Raw genomic sequence first — 13911 nt, 5'->3', positions numbered from 1 at the left:
GTCTACGTTCTCATACTCTATTTTAGGTCATCATCATCCTTTATCTTTTATTTGAAAGCCTCATAATTCTGTTTAATTGAGGTAAGATGTTCAATGAACTAAAATTATTTAAAGTGTGCAATGTAGAACAAAAGAAAAAAGTGTGTAATGAGTTTATATACACATACACACATATATATATACATACATATGTGTGTATATATATAATTATATACATGCACATCTGTGAAATCAAGACAATCAAGATAAAGAACATATCCATCACCTCTGAAAGTTTATTCATGCCTGTTCCCACTGCTCCATATCCTCTGGCAAACACTTATCTGATTTTTTTATTGAGGTTTAGCTGATTTACAACAGTATGTAAGTTTCAGGTGTACAACATATTAATTCACAATTTTTAAAGACTATACTCCATTTGTAGTTATTAAAAAATATTGGCTATATTCCCTGTGCCATACAATTTGTAGCTTATTTTATACATAGTAGTATCTTTTAATCCCTTATCCACATCTTGCCCCTTTCCCCTTCCCTCTCCCCACTGGTAACCAATAGTTTGTTCTCTATATCTGTAAGTCTGTTCTCTTTTGTTATATTCACTAGTCTTATTTTTTAGATTCCACATATAAGTGATAACATACAGTATTTGTGTTACTCATGACTTATTCCACTTATAAAACCCTCCAAGTCTGTTCATGTTGTTGCAAATGGCAAAATTTCATTCTTTTTTATGGTGTAGTAGTATCCCATTGTGTATATATATACACCACATCTTCTGCATCCATCCATCCCTCCCCCCACCCTCTCCCCTTTGGTAACCATAAGTTTGTTTTCTATGTCTGTCTATGAGTCTGTTTCTGTTTTGTAAATTTCATTTGTAGATTTTAGATTCCATGTAAATGCTATCATATATTTGTCTTCCTCTGTCTTACTTCACTTAGTATGATAATCTCCAGGTCCATCCATGTTGCTGCAAATGGCATTATTTCATTCTTTTTGATGGCTGAGTAATATTCCATTGTGGTGTGTGTTTGTGTGTGTAAACACTACATATTCTTTATCCAGTCCTCGGTCGATGGACATTTAGGTTGCTTTCATTTCTTGGCTATTGTAAACAGTGGGGCTATGAACACTGGGGTGCACGTATCTTTTTGAATTAGTTTTCTCTGGATATATGCCCAGGAGTGGGATTGCTGAATCATATGGTAACTCTATTTTTACTTTTTTAAGGAACCTCCATACTGTTTTCCATAGTGACTGTATCAATTTACATTCCCACCAACGGTGTAGGAGGATTCCCTTTTCTCCACACCCTCTCCAGCATTTTTACTGTTTGTGGACTTTTTAATGATGGCATTCTGACTGGTGTGGGGTGATACCTCATTGTAGTTTTGATTTGCATTTCTCTGGTAATTAGCGATGTTGAGCATCTTCTTTTATCAATTGTTTTCAATAATTTGTGTCATAGTTAAGAAATCTTTGCCCAATTCAAGATGTCAGATTTTCTCGTTTTCTTAAAGCAGTTTCACAGTTTTTACTCTTAATTTAGGTCTATGATTCATCTGGAGTTAATGTTTGTATATGGTATGAGGTGGGATCTTTCTTTTTTGCAAGCGGCTCTTCAAATGTTCTAGTACGACGTGTTGAATATTCTTTTCTTCTAAAAGTGCCCTGGAATCTCTGTTGAAAATCAACTGACCCTACCTTTGGACTCTCCCTTCTGTTCCATTGATGTGTATGTCTATATTTATGCCAATACTTTGCAATCAATTCACATCAGCATCATCTGTTGTCTGCATTAAGCCTCTTGTTTTCTCTGCCAGTTTTGTGACCTTTCCAAACACACACTCCAACCTGTGGCCAAGGTTAATTTTTCTGAAGTGCAAATCTGACTGTCAGTCACTAATGCCCATAAGATAAAATCAAAACTCTATAACCTGGTCTCTCACGTTCTAGCTCTAGTTTTATCTCTTGACTTATTTCCACCCCTCCCTCATCCAAATTGAATGCTACAAACATTGTTCTCTCTCACCCTGGGTTTTTGCATTTGCTGTGTGCTTTATCTCATACGCCTGGCAAATACTCTCCACTTCCGCTGGAATTCTTTCCAGACTCCCTTAGTCAGCTTTGATTGTTCCTGGTTTTTTTTTTTTTTAGTTAATTTTTATTGGAATATAGTTGATTTACAATGTAAATCATTTGTTTCTGCTGTACATATGTGTGTATATATATATATATACATATATATTCTTTTTTTAGATTCTTTTCCTGTATAGGTCGTTACAAAGTATTGAGTAGAGTTTCTGTGCTATACAGTAGGTTTTTTTGTTTTTTTTTTTTTGGTACGCGGGCCTCTCACTGCTGTGGCCTCTCCCATTGCAGAGCACAGGCTCCGGACGCGCAGGCTCAGCGGCCATGGCTCACGGGCCCAGCTGCTCCACGGCATGTGGGATCTTCCCGGACCGGGGCACGAACCCGTGTCCCCTGCATCGGCAGGTGGACTCTCAACCACTGCGCCACCAGGGAAGCCCCCAGTAGGTTCTTATTAGTTATCTACTTTGTGATTGGTCCTGCTGTGATGCTCACTCAGCATTCTCTTATTACCCTATGACACCACTGTCCTTCCCTGCCAGATCATAAGCTCCTTGGGACCCAGGAGGCACTCAGTATTTGAATGAGTATAAAGTGGAACAAGACAGGTTCTTGTTCTTGAGAAACTCCCAACACAGTGCGGCATGCAGAGCAGTAAACCACGTCAGACTGTGTCACTCCCTACCGCATACCTCCAATGCTATCTAAGTCTGCTGTTTGTTTTTTTATCACGATGTCCTGTTTCCCAGATAGTCCTTGTGTACTGATCACTGTATTGAAATAAGTCCCTTGGAGGAATAATTTGAGGCCTACAAAGAGAATAGCTTTCTCCAGAGAGGAGTTTCAGTTGCTTCTGATCACCTCCTGAGGACACGGCTGGTCACGGACCTCTTCTTAATCTAGGTCCACAGCCTGACATTCCCCAAACCACTCCAGGGTGCAAGTCTGAATCAGGGCTGTTTCCTCAAGTGACCTTTACTCTGGGAGTGGAATTCTACCGGGTTGTGGCTTTTAGATTTTTTTTTTTGCTGGAGGACTAGCCCGGCCAGCTGGGCTCCCAGGAAACCGGGCCCACCCTCTTTAAGTTAGTTTTGATGGGTGGGATGTTGGTATAGTGACTCAGACTCATTTGGGGCATACCCTGGGCTTTGTTTTCTGGGCAAACTTCCCTGTGATATTGCCCACACAATGGCTCAGTTTCCTAATTCCCTCCCAACTGACAAATGCCCTGAGAACAGAGGCATCTCTGAGTGCTAGGCTCATCTCTTTGTTTAGTGGAAACTTTGAAAAATCAATTTCAATCTTACCCTGACTCGTAAAGCCCTCTGTCATTTGGCCTTTGGCTTCTGCTCCCCCAGTCTCTGAACCAGACACATCATCCTCTGGGCTGACCTTCATACAAGTCTTGTCCTAGAGCTTTGAAAGTACTTTTGTTACCTTTGTGCTTGCCTAGAACCCGTCCACAAAGTTTGTATTTTTCAAGTCACGACAACAGTTTTTGCAAACAACGTGCTCCTCTGATTACCAGAAACTGCCATTTATCTGTACCCCTTCAGGCTCATCACTGTTGCATTATCTATTTCTTATCGCCCTTATCGTAGGCCTTTGGAAGATATATGCTTCCTCTTATCTGCCATCCTTCTTGGTATAGGAGAGGTCATCACTAAGTATTTGCTTAATGTCCATTTTTAACCTTAGCGAGTGTCAGGTTTACCTTTATTGATCTCAGAGTCCCTTAGATATATTTAGTTTAAAACAATTATATTCTTAATTTGTGAATACATTCAAGCAATTTCCCTCAGAGATAAAGCATTTTATAAAAGAAAGCAAAACCTATTAAGAATGACAAATGACTTACTTTAAAGCAATTTTTTTCAAATTCTCTGGGACAGGAAGGGTAGGGTGTTCTGCTATAACATTTCACACAGATGGTGGTTTGGTTTAGATGTTATGTTTCAAAATTGCTAGTGCCTAAGTTTCTTTGAAAAAGCTAGGATAGAAATACAAGCACAATCAGGTTAATTCAACTAACATTTATTAAAAGCTTATGTGGCAACTAAGACCCAACACACCCAAATAAATAAATAAATATTAAAAACACCCAAATAAATAAATAAATATTAAAAAAAAAAAAGCTTATGTACTGTGTGCCACATGCTGGATACACAAACACAACTGAGACATTATCCCAGTGTAAGGAGTTCCAGATAGAAGACTGGTAGGGGGTAAAGAGGGAAGGACAAAGACGGTAACTTTATAACTACATCTGAACTGGACCTTGCAGGTAGAAAAGCAGAAAATGAACATTCTAGGAACAGGGGAGAACAGCAGCAAAGTACAGGTGGTCTTGTGTTACTTACGGAACAAGGTATGTGGAGGGCTGAAGAGCAGCCAGGGAACATCGGGACCAGGCAGTGATGTCATAATGACAAGGGGACTGGAGAAAAGGGAAAGAAATTCCAGAGATGGTTTGAACGTAGGCTCAACAGGACGGAAAAATGTCTGAGAGGACTAGTAAATAGTGTTAGATTCTTCATTTTGATAACTAAGTTGGATAGGAATGCAATTAACTATAACAGAAAAAGACATATGGATGGCCAAGAAGCACACGAAAAGATGCTCAACATCACTAATTACTAGAGAAAGGCAGATCAGAACTATAACGAGGTATCACCTCACACCAGTCAGAATGGCCATCATCAAAAAATCTATAAATCATAAACGCTGGAGAGGGTGTGGAGAAAAGGGAACCCTCTTGCACTGTTGGTGGGAATGTAAATTGATACAGCCACTGTGGAGAACAGTATGGAGATTCCTTAAAAAACTAAAAACTGAACTACCATATAACCTAGCAATCCCACTACTGGGCATATACCCTGAGAAAACCATAATTCAGAAAGATACATGCACCCCAATGTTCACTGCAGCACTATTTACAATAGCCAGGTTGTGGAAGCAACCCAAATGTCCATCAACAGAGGAATGGATAAAGAAGATGTGGCATACACACACACACACACACACATATACATACATACATACACACAATGGAATATTACTCAGCCATAAAAGGGAACGAAATTGGGTCATTTGTACAGACGTGGATGGACCTAGAGACTGTCATATAGAGTGAAGTAAGCCAGAAAGAGAAAAACAAATATCGTATATTAACGCATATATGTGGAATCTAGAAAAATGGTACGGATGAACCTATTTGCAAAGCAGAAATAGAGACATAGATGTAGAGAACAAACGTGTGGACACCAGCGGGGGAAGAGGGGGTGGGATGAATTGGGAGATTGGGATTGACATATATGCGCCGCTGGGTATGAAACAGACAACTAGTGGACCTGCTGTAATAGCATGGGGAACTCTACTCGGTGCTCTGTGGTGACCTGGGTGGGACGGGATATGTGTATACATATGGCTGGTTTACTTCGCTGTACAGCAGGAGCTAGCACAACACTGTAAAGCAACTATACCCCAATAAAAAAAGTTAAAAAAACCCCACCATATAAAAGATAAAAGAGGGCTTCCCTGGTGGCGCAGTGGTTGAGAGTCTGCCTGCCGATGCAGGGTATATGGGTTCGTGCCCCGGTCCGGGAAGATCCCACATGCCGTGGATCGGCTGGGCCCGTGAGCCATGGCCGCTGAGCCTGCGCGTCTGGAGCCTATGCTCCGCAACGGGAGAGGCCACAACAGTGAGAGGCCCGCGTACCGCAAAAAAAAAAAAAAAGATAAAAGAAAGAGGCATTTGGGGGGCTGAGAGTGGAGATAAGAAATTTTTCATGTTAAGTTGCCTTTTCTGCAGGATATAGCCAACCACGTTAGGGTCTTGCCTGATGATATATATCTACCCACATTAGGTCCTTGATCAACTACATGTATGAGAAGATATTCTCCACCTTACTTCCTTATTTCAGCTTTCCTTATTTGGCCCTCTTATTCAGTTCATGTTTAATTTTGCCATGTATTACGTTAGTATGTAAAGTACTGTGGAATATAGGGAGGGTTTCAACAAAACCACTTATCCACAGTAGCTTAAACTAGTGAAGAAAAGTTATACCTTCTGTCGGAGGTAGAAATTATTTTAAGGATTATAATAAAAGGAGAGAGTGCCATCAAAGTACAAAGAAAGATGAACCTTGCATCTATCTAACCAGCTACTAATCTAGTTGTTTAGGGCTGCAGAAACAGCTTGTTGGGCTAAGAGAGCTTTATGGTAGTACAGCTGCCCCAGTGAGGAGTACAGCGCTCCTGGGTAAGTAGATCCCCTGTGAAAAGAAAACTTAGAATAGCAGCAGGACATACTGAATCTCTTCCTGCCAGGAATAACTGAGATGTGGAGATATCCCCTTCTGCTTACCTCCTTCTCTCTTCTCATAGCTTCAGGAGTCAGTCATTTATGTAAGCTAGTTGATCTGTTTGTATACTTGGGAAAGCATGTCCTCATGAATCGTACAACTTGAAGCTCAGGAGCATCAGAGTCATGGTAACTCTGAGCAAGTGCTCCAGTCTCAATTCCATCTTTTCTGAAAATGCCCAGTCTTTTATCAGGACTCAGTTAAAGCACGAAGAACCACTAAAATACACTAGGTTACACTACTAAGCAAAGATGATCTTTAAATAAAAAAACAAGTGGCTTTAGTGACTATCTTCATTCTGTTGTATTCATTTTGGAAATGGACATGTTACTATTTCCATAATCCTTTCAAGATCACAGTCTTTTATAAAGAGGCACTATTATATAAATTTTCACATTATCATAAACTACAAAAAGGTTTAATATCTATGCAATTTAGCATTGAAGTCTACAGAAAAAGAAATCAATGACAACTGCTTTATTATTAAAAGTTACTGAATTCCATAAAGCACACAATGTAGTTTGTATTCAACTAACAAAAGTTTGATACATGTATTTAAAAATATATAATATATAGATTTATCTGTCAACATTTATATTCTATTTAAAAAGCAGTAGCTTTACATATTGTACAACTTGATTTTATAAAATACATACATCCGCCCTATGCAAAACTTCAAGCATGAGCTTCCATTCCTATTAATAAAATGCACAATCTATATTTCTGAATATTCAGAGAAAAATGGTACCAACTAAAAATAACATATCCATTATGACTTGAACATGCACCTAATTCTTGGCTACTAGGTAACTGACCTAATAATCTATTCAAATAACTATGTTCCTTGAGCCTGACAATCAGTTTGCATTATGTAAACAATCTGTGATTAACTATGAAGAGACTTGCATTTCCAGGGTTATCTGACACAATCTACCAAGTTCTTTATTCGTCCTGTTTCAGGTTTTTAATTAGAGAGGCAAGATTATTCAGTAATTTGATGCGTCAGGAAATCTGACAAGTGAAGTCACATCTAGCAAGCCACAGCCCCGTGAGTTTTGAAACCGTGCTTTTGCCTTTGAGAAAACAGCTCTGAGAATTACTGTGGGAGCAAACTTTTCTCAAAACCCTGATGGTGTACGTGCCAAGAAATAGAACAAGAACTATTTCTCCTTTCCCAATCAACTGCGCTCAACTTGCAAAACTCGAGTTCTTTAGGTTTGTGAAGACGTACTGGCTTCTATTCAGACATTCCTTCCACATATTCAAAATGGCTTCAGATATCACAGTTTTATTAACAACAAACTTTTCATAAGAAAGATATTCATGTAATAATTTTGGAGATTCATCCCCAACCATAAGTCCCAATGCCAACATTTGAGAATTAAAGTCACAATAAACACCTCAATTATCAGGACCATAGTCAGAACCAGAACTTCAACTTGAAGGACAGAGATCTGAGTTTGAAGTACATGTTTAGATTCCACGGGCCTCTAATGATAATGATGTATATAAATCTGTCTTTAATTTATGCTGAGAAAGTAAAAGTCTCCCACAAATTATTATTTTTAAAACATAGCTCCAAGCCTCAAAATGGTTTAGAAACTTAAATGGAAAAACACTTTCACCAAAATAAGTAATTTAATTCATTTGGGCAATAATTAGGCTTTGAGAGAGTCACATCCAAAAAGTAAATGAAATTCCCTCAATATCACTATTTAAGAACTAAGTTATAGCTAACAACAGCTTATTTATCAAGTAGTCAATTATTCAACAAATTTAGCCATCTACTGATAGACTAAGATTAGGTATCAGAAATTATTTTATTTGTAGGATGGAATCTTTTTATTAAAAATTTTTTCTGATATAATTTTAATAATCCTCCTTCTCTAGATTTCCTAACCTCAAGAAAGGGAAAGGGAGAGGAAAGGGAAGGAAGGAAAGAAGGGAGGGAAGAGGGGAGAAAATCTGAGAGGTCAGAGGGGCACTGAAGACTGATCACTGGTATCTGTGAGGAGGCAGGAAGGAAGAAGAATAAAGGTGGAATAAAAATAAAGACTGTAAAGAGGATTAGGGCCAGGAGGTGCAGATGAAAAGATACCTTGCTCACAGATCTTAATCATGCAAAGGCATTAGCATAACAGAATAGTGCAGTAGCTGATTTTGATAACAATGAATCCTCAGAAAAGACTCATAAGGTCAAGCCTCAGCTCTTTTTGAAAATACACTTATGTACACAATCACAAATCTTAAGCATTCAGCTAAAATATGTACAAAAAAACGAAATAAAAGTGAGATTGAGAAATGTAGGCAGCAGTAACCATAAAGGCTTAGAACTAGTGACACTGAATTCTTTATTTAAAAAAAATTTTTTTTAAACACACAGTACCTGCTCTTCTCTTCTATTTTTAGGAAGAAGCTTTAACAAGTTTTTAAATACCTCAATTCTCAAAAACAATAGGCTTTTTAAAAAATAAGAGTCGATTACCAGAAACAAGTAATATGTGGTTACATACCATTTTCATATCATTACTCATTTCAATTCATCTTTGATGCAATCTGGGAACAATTAAGCAGTCGCTAGATACCTGTTTTAGAATCTGAAGAAATGATTATCCACCACAGGAATCTAATGATATATATTTTTGCATATAGTTAAAATTTCTGAAGGGAAAAAGTAGTAAACTATTCTAGATACTTTATACGAAATATTTATATAGCTAGTCAAAACAATAAGTATTAAGATCTTTCTCCAGATGAACTCTATATAAAAGCTATTTTTAGCATTTTCTTCTGGGGATTAAAAAAAAGCCTTATTTCCCTGCTAGCTAAAAAGGAGGAATTTGTACATTACAAGTAAGTCCTTTAGAGATGAATATTAAATCCCTTAAGAGAACAGCCATAAAATTTATTTTTAAAAATTTATCTTAAAAAACTGAAAACCGTTTCTCTCTTTAAAATCTATGGCATTAATTACCTACTTGACATAATTTTTTTCTTTTTCTTTTTCTTTTTTTTTGGAAAGGGCACCAAGTTCATGATCTAAACATGCAAAATAAGGAACTGAATGTACTACCGCCGTAACAGAATTTGGCAAACCAGAATGGCCTTAAAATAAATAAATAAATAAATAAAAAAGAAGAGAGTACATATTGTCCTAAATCTGAAGGTATAATTCTGTAGACCTATGCAGCAGATAGCCTCACAGAGGGAATGCAGGGAAGAGGGAAGTACCATGTTCCTATGTACATTTTCTTAGTTATTCTGGCTGACATTCAACAATGCAATACAGAGAAATATTCTTTTTATTATTACAAAGCCGTTTATTGCCCTCTCTTGAGCAATGACTCAGGTAAACATCTTATGCTTTTAATAATGTAACTTATATTTAAAATTAACTTAATTAAATCTAAGTGCACAGGAGTTTTCAATGATTCCTAAATTCAAGGAAGTAACGCATAAGGTGTTACCAGATTGCAAATTTTGAATGGTCTATATTTCAGGATATTTCATCCTATCTTCTTCTCCTTAAACCATAAAATGTACCAAAATTATTTGGTTTTCCTTTGCTTTCCTCTGTGTCATTTTAATTTATTGTACGGTATCTCTATGTAGAGAGAGAGGTATGTTAAAATACTATTATTTGTATTAAAAAACTCAATTGAGGCTATATATGACCTATTCATCTATACGATAGCATTGTTAACCTTTGACCTGGTATATTAATTCCTTTGGTGAATAAATGTCACAGGTCATTTCTTTATAAAAGGATTTTAGTAAGAGGACCAGCAGTATGGAGAGAGACCCTCACCCCACCCCAGAGAATGATCAAGTGAATCAGTAGTTTAGAACAGTTACGTAAAATATGAAAAATACATAATTTACAGCTGCAATTTTCATATTAAAAAGCAGTTAAAAACTAAGAGTAGTTCAAAGCATTCCAAAAAACATTTTTTTGTCTTGGTTAAATCGGCCAACTAATAAGACTGATAGAGACTACTGTGAGAATTTGTGTACATCTCTAGTCAAGAACAAAAATGCTTTTAAGTTTAAACACTGGTAGTTGCTAACCAGCAGTATAAACGGTGTCCACAATTTGGTGGCTGGCCATAGTTTAAACTTTTTTTTCAAGTTATTTCTACAGCAGACATATTTTAGAAGTCTACCCACCCCTGAGTTCAACAATTATACTTTTAGAGTGTAAAATTATATGCCCTTAATTAACAACATGTACAAAGCTACAAAATGTCATCTATACAGAGATTAAAAACAATTTTTAAAATATTCTTTGCCAATTATTGATTGGATGGTTTTGCTGGGGTACATATTTCAAACCTTTTAGCCAACTGGCTTTCACTTTTAAGCCCAAACTGATTCATTATATTCACTGCAGGATATGTCAAAAAGAGTGCAACAATAGGCATTAGTAAAAATAACATTGTAGTAGAAACAGATTTTGCATATGTGAAAAGGTAATTTATAAAATACATTAATTGCTTTTTAAAAAGAGAACCTAGTTGCAGTATCTTTAACTTACATGGTACTGAGAGTTGGACCTTTCAAACAATTTTTTTTTTTCTATAGAAAAATGTTATCTAGCTGTAAGCAAAGTCTTAAATAACAACAAAACAAAGCAAAACAAAACAAATCCCTCCAGAACAAAACTGTATGGTTGTGTGAAACAAATAAGCAAACATACCATTCTATAGTGTACTTCTGCCTAAATTTTAAAATAAAAATGTCCACACTCTTTTGTTAAAACATTAAGCCTCTGTCAAAAATGTATTTCTTATTTTAGGGTACAGGATTGAAGGACAAGATGATACTTACAAGTAAAGAAAATTTACAAGAAAAAACTTGACAAAAGTTTTTCAATTAAAGTACTGTAACATTCAAACTTGACTTAACATAACAAAAGAAACAAAACTGCAAACAAAAATGTTTATGGATTTTCCAAACACAAATAAATGAAATAGTGTCGAGGCAGCAGGGCTCATGCTGACGGCTAGCGGGAAGTAGCAGAGTGTCATCTGCTGGGGAAAATCGTTAACGTACGAACAACAAGCCCAACTCATGGACTGCAGCAGTTTACTCGTCACTGCCATTTTTCTTACTTCCAAAATAAAGCCCTGATTAAACCATTCATACCCTATATTACTCACACCTTTACTTCAGAGACTGAGGAACTATATACAACAAATGAATTCATTTTCACCATAGGGATAACATATTGTACCTCTCTGCCAATGTCACTTGAAAACTATCCATGTCAAAACAATTTGACAGCAGATATAAACAATTCAATAAATACGCAATGATCTTTCATTACAGTCCTTTAAAGACGCATGTTAATTCATGCTGTTAACCTTAGGTTCACAGTGCATAGAATCCAAATATAAGCAGTTGGGGTGACTTTCAAAGTAATGTTGGATCCCTCACTTTATTTATAATCCCACTCTAACTGATAATGATAAGTTCATTTCATAGGCCCTATCATGCATTAATCATTGGGTGGCAGGAGTTAATGAAAATTTGTCCTGTTACAACGTCCATTGCCGGCAATGAACGTCCCAAAACCGCCAAGGAAGTCATTGTTATTGCACAATACATGAGGACCTGGAACTTTTCCAAAAGCTTAAAAAAATAAAAATAAAAAATGGAATTATATTTGACATTTCCTGACACCTGCATTAATACTGTATGACTAATAAAAGCATGTCAGTTGCCTGGACTGAACCAGCGATCAACATGCGCCCAGAATGCACACGAGTAAAAATGCAGTAAAAGGAAGTAGTCTTCATTGCCTATAGGTCACTTCCAGTCAAAGGTTAAAGTTCAAAGACTGAATGATCAAAGTGCTCATTTTCTCAGTAGGACTATCTTCTGCTAGGAGGATGATAACAGTGGCATCAACAAGTATCATCTTTAAGAAAAGGAGAAAAAAGATAATTAAAATAGTCAAGCATGCATAAGTAAAATCTGCAAGTTAGTCTAATACAGAAATAATTTCAAGTAGCAAGAAGAACATGGTTTACATTTCTGACTTGTCTCCCCCAATCCCTGCAAATAAAAAAGTCCATTTTGTGTTCGAGTATATAGTGACAAGCAAATCAAGCTGTATTCTTTCAGGGAAATGGTAGTTTACACAAATCTTAAAATGATATTATCAGTATGTTAGTTCTATTTCAAATAATAAATTGATATATGTTAGCACATATTCATGATTTACCAATCATAAGAGAATTCTTTTACGGGCAACAATTTAAAACTGTAATGAGACAGGAAGTAAACTCCTGACCAACACTGTTATGCTACTTAACACAGAATAATACAAGTTACGTCAGTGAAAGAAGGAACTTCACATATGAGCTACAATCTCTAAATCAATCAGTAGTAAATGTTATTAATTTCTCTTCAGAAAATAAATTTTTCAGCAAGTATACATATACACGCAAAGGAGGTCATTTAAAAAAAAACAATCCCACAGGTATAGTAACACCTTCTGATAGCCTCAACACATTTATGTAACACATATAAATTCTGGGGAGTTGATGACTTATTTTACAAAATTTACTTCACAAAACCTATTTGAAGGATTTTGAGGACTGGGTATTCTTCAGAAAGAATCTCTAGAAAGAAGTAAGACTAGTGGCAACTACCCAAAAGTTGTGAAAGCTCTCAAGAAGAAAATTCTAAACAACTGGCCAAAATATTTTACACAAACCATCCCATGTTAGGATTGATATATTGCTAATAAAATTCTCATTCATAAAGACTCAATGAGAGCTAAAAAGCAGTAAATCTGATTTCTATGCTGGGCAAATTAGTGAAACATTCTATGATCCTATACGTTAAGGGTAATCGAAAGGGTGAAACAGACTAAATTTTAAAAATAAACTGTATCTAAATCATTAGAATCCTTTAAATAAATAAATAAATAAGAACATCTTTAAGAAGAGAACAAGTAGATAGTTTACAGCCTCTGTCACATTAAAGTAGCTCTTAAATGACTGTGGATCTTGGAATAAAGAGGATATATTTGTCATGGATCAGAATAAGCTTAAGAATATGAGGAGGTTCCTTAAAACATCACTTCTCCAATAGAGTATTTTATAACACTAGCGTCTCTTGAAATTAATACTAAAACATTTAAATCTCTAAGCTAAAAGATGGCACTAAACTCTACCTAGTATAGTATGTCAAACTACTGGGGATGAAGTTTAGTAACGTACCACGTAACAATGTTTACAATAAGAAAAGTGACAGATAAAATCCAACTTAAACATAAAGTTATCTAGTTAACTAGATAGCTTTTATCTCCAAAGACATATCATCTTTGATAGGTGGAACCATAAATGTATCTTTATCAGACTGTTAACTCTGAAAGTTTTTCAGTATAGTAGGCTGTTGTACGAATGTGCTACCAACCACCAAAATGATTAGGAGATCTATGAGAAGC

General features: G+C 36.2%; 1 protein-coding gene across 1 annotated transcript in view; it reads right to left on the bottom strand.

Moving 5' to 3' along the window:
• Positions 1–6917: 6917 nt before the first annotated feature.
• The window catches only part of UBE2W (ubiquitin conjugating enzyme E2 W), a 76417-nt gene continuing 69423 nt past the window's right edge, over positions 6918–13911 (bottom strand). Inside the window, exon 7 of the mRNA XM_089898577.1 lies at positions 6918–12375. Coding sequence (XP_089754703.1) covers positions 12274–12375 — 102 coding nt within the window. The 3' untranslated portion in view covers positions 6918–12273. The remainder of the gene's footprint in view (positions 12376–13911) is intronic.

This window comes from Delphinapterus leucas, chromosome 17 (genome assembly GCF_059928025.1).
Source record: "Delphinapterus leucas isolate spDelLeu-1000000601 "Yukka" chromosome 17, BTC_Dleu_Yukka2, whole genome shotgun sequence".
Classification (NCBI taxonomy): domain Eukaryota; kingdom Metazoa; phylum Chordata; class Mammalia; order Artiodactyla; family Monodontidae; genus Delphinapterus; species Delphinapterus leucas.
This window is presented reverse-complemented; position numbering and strand designations above follow the sequence as displayed.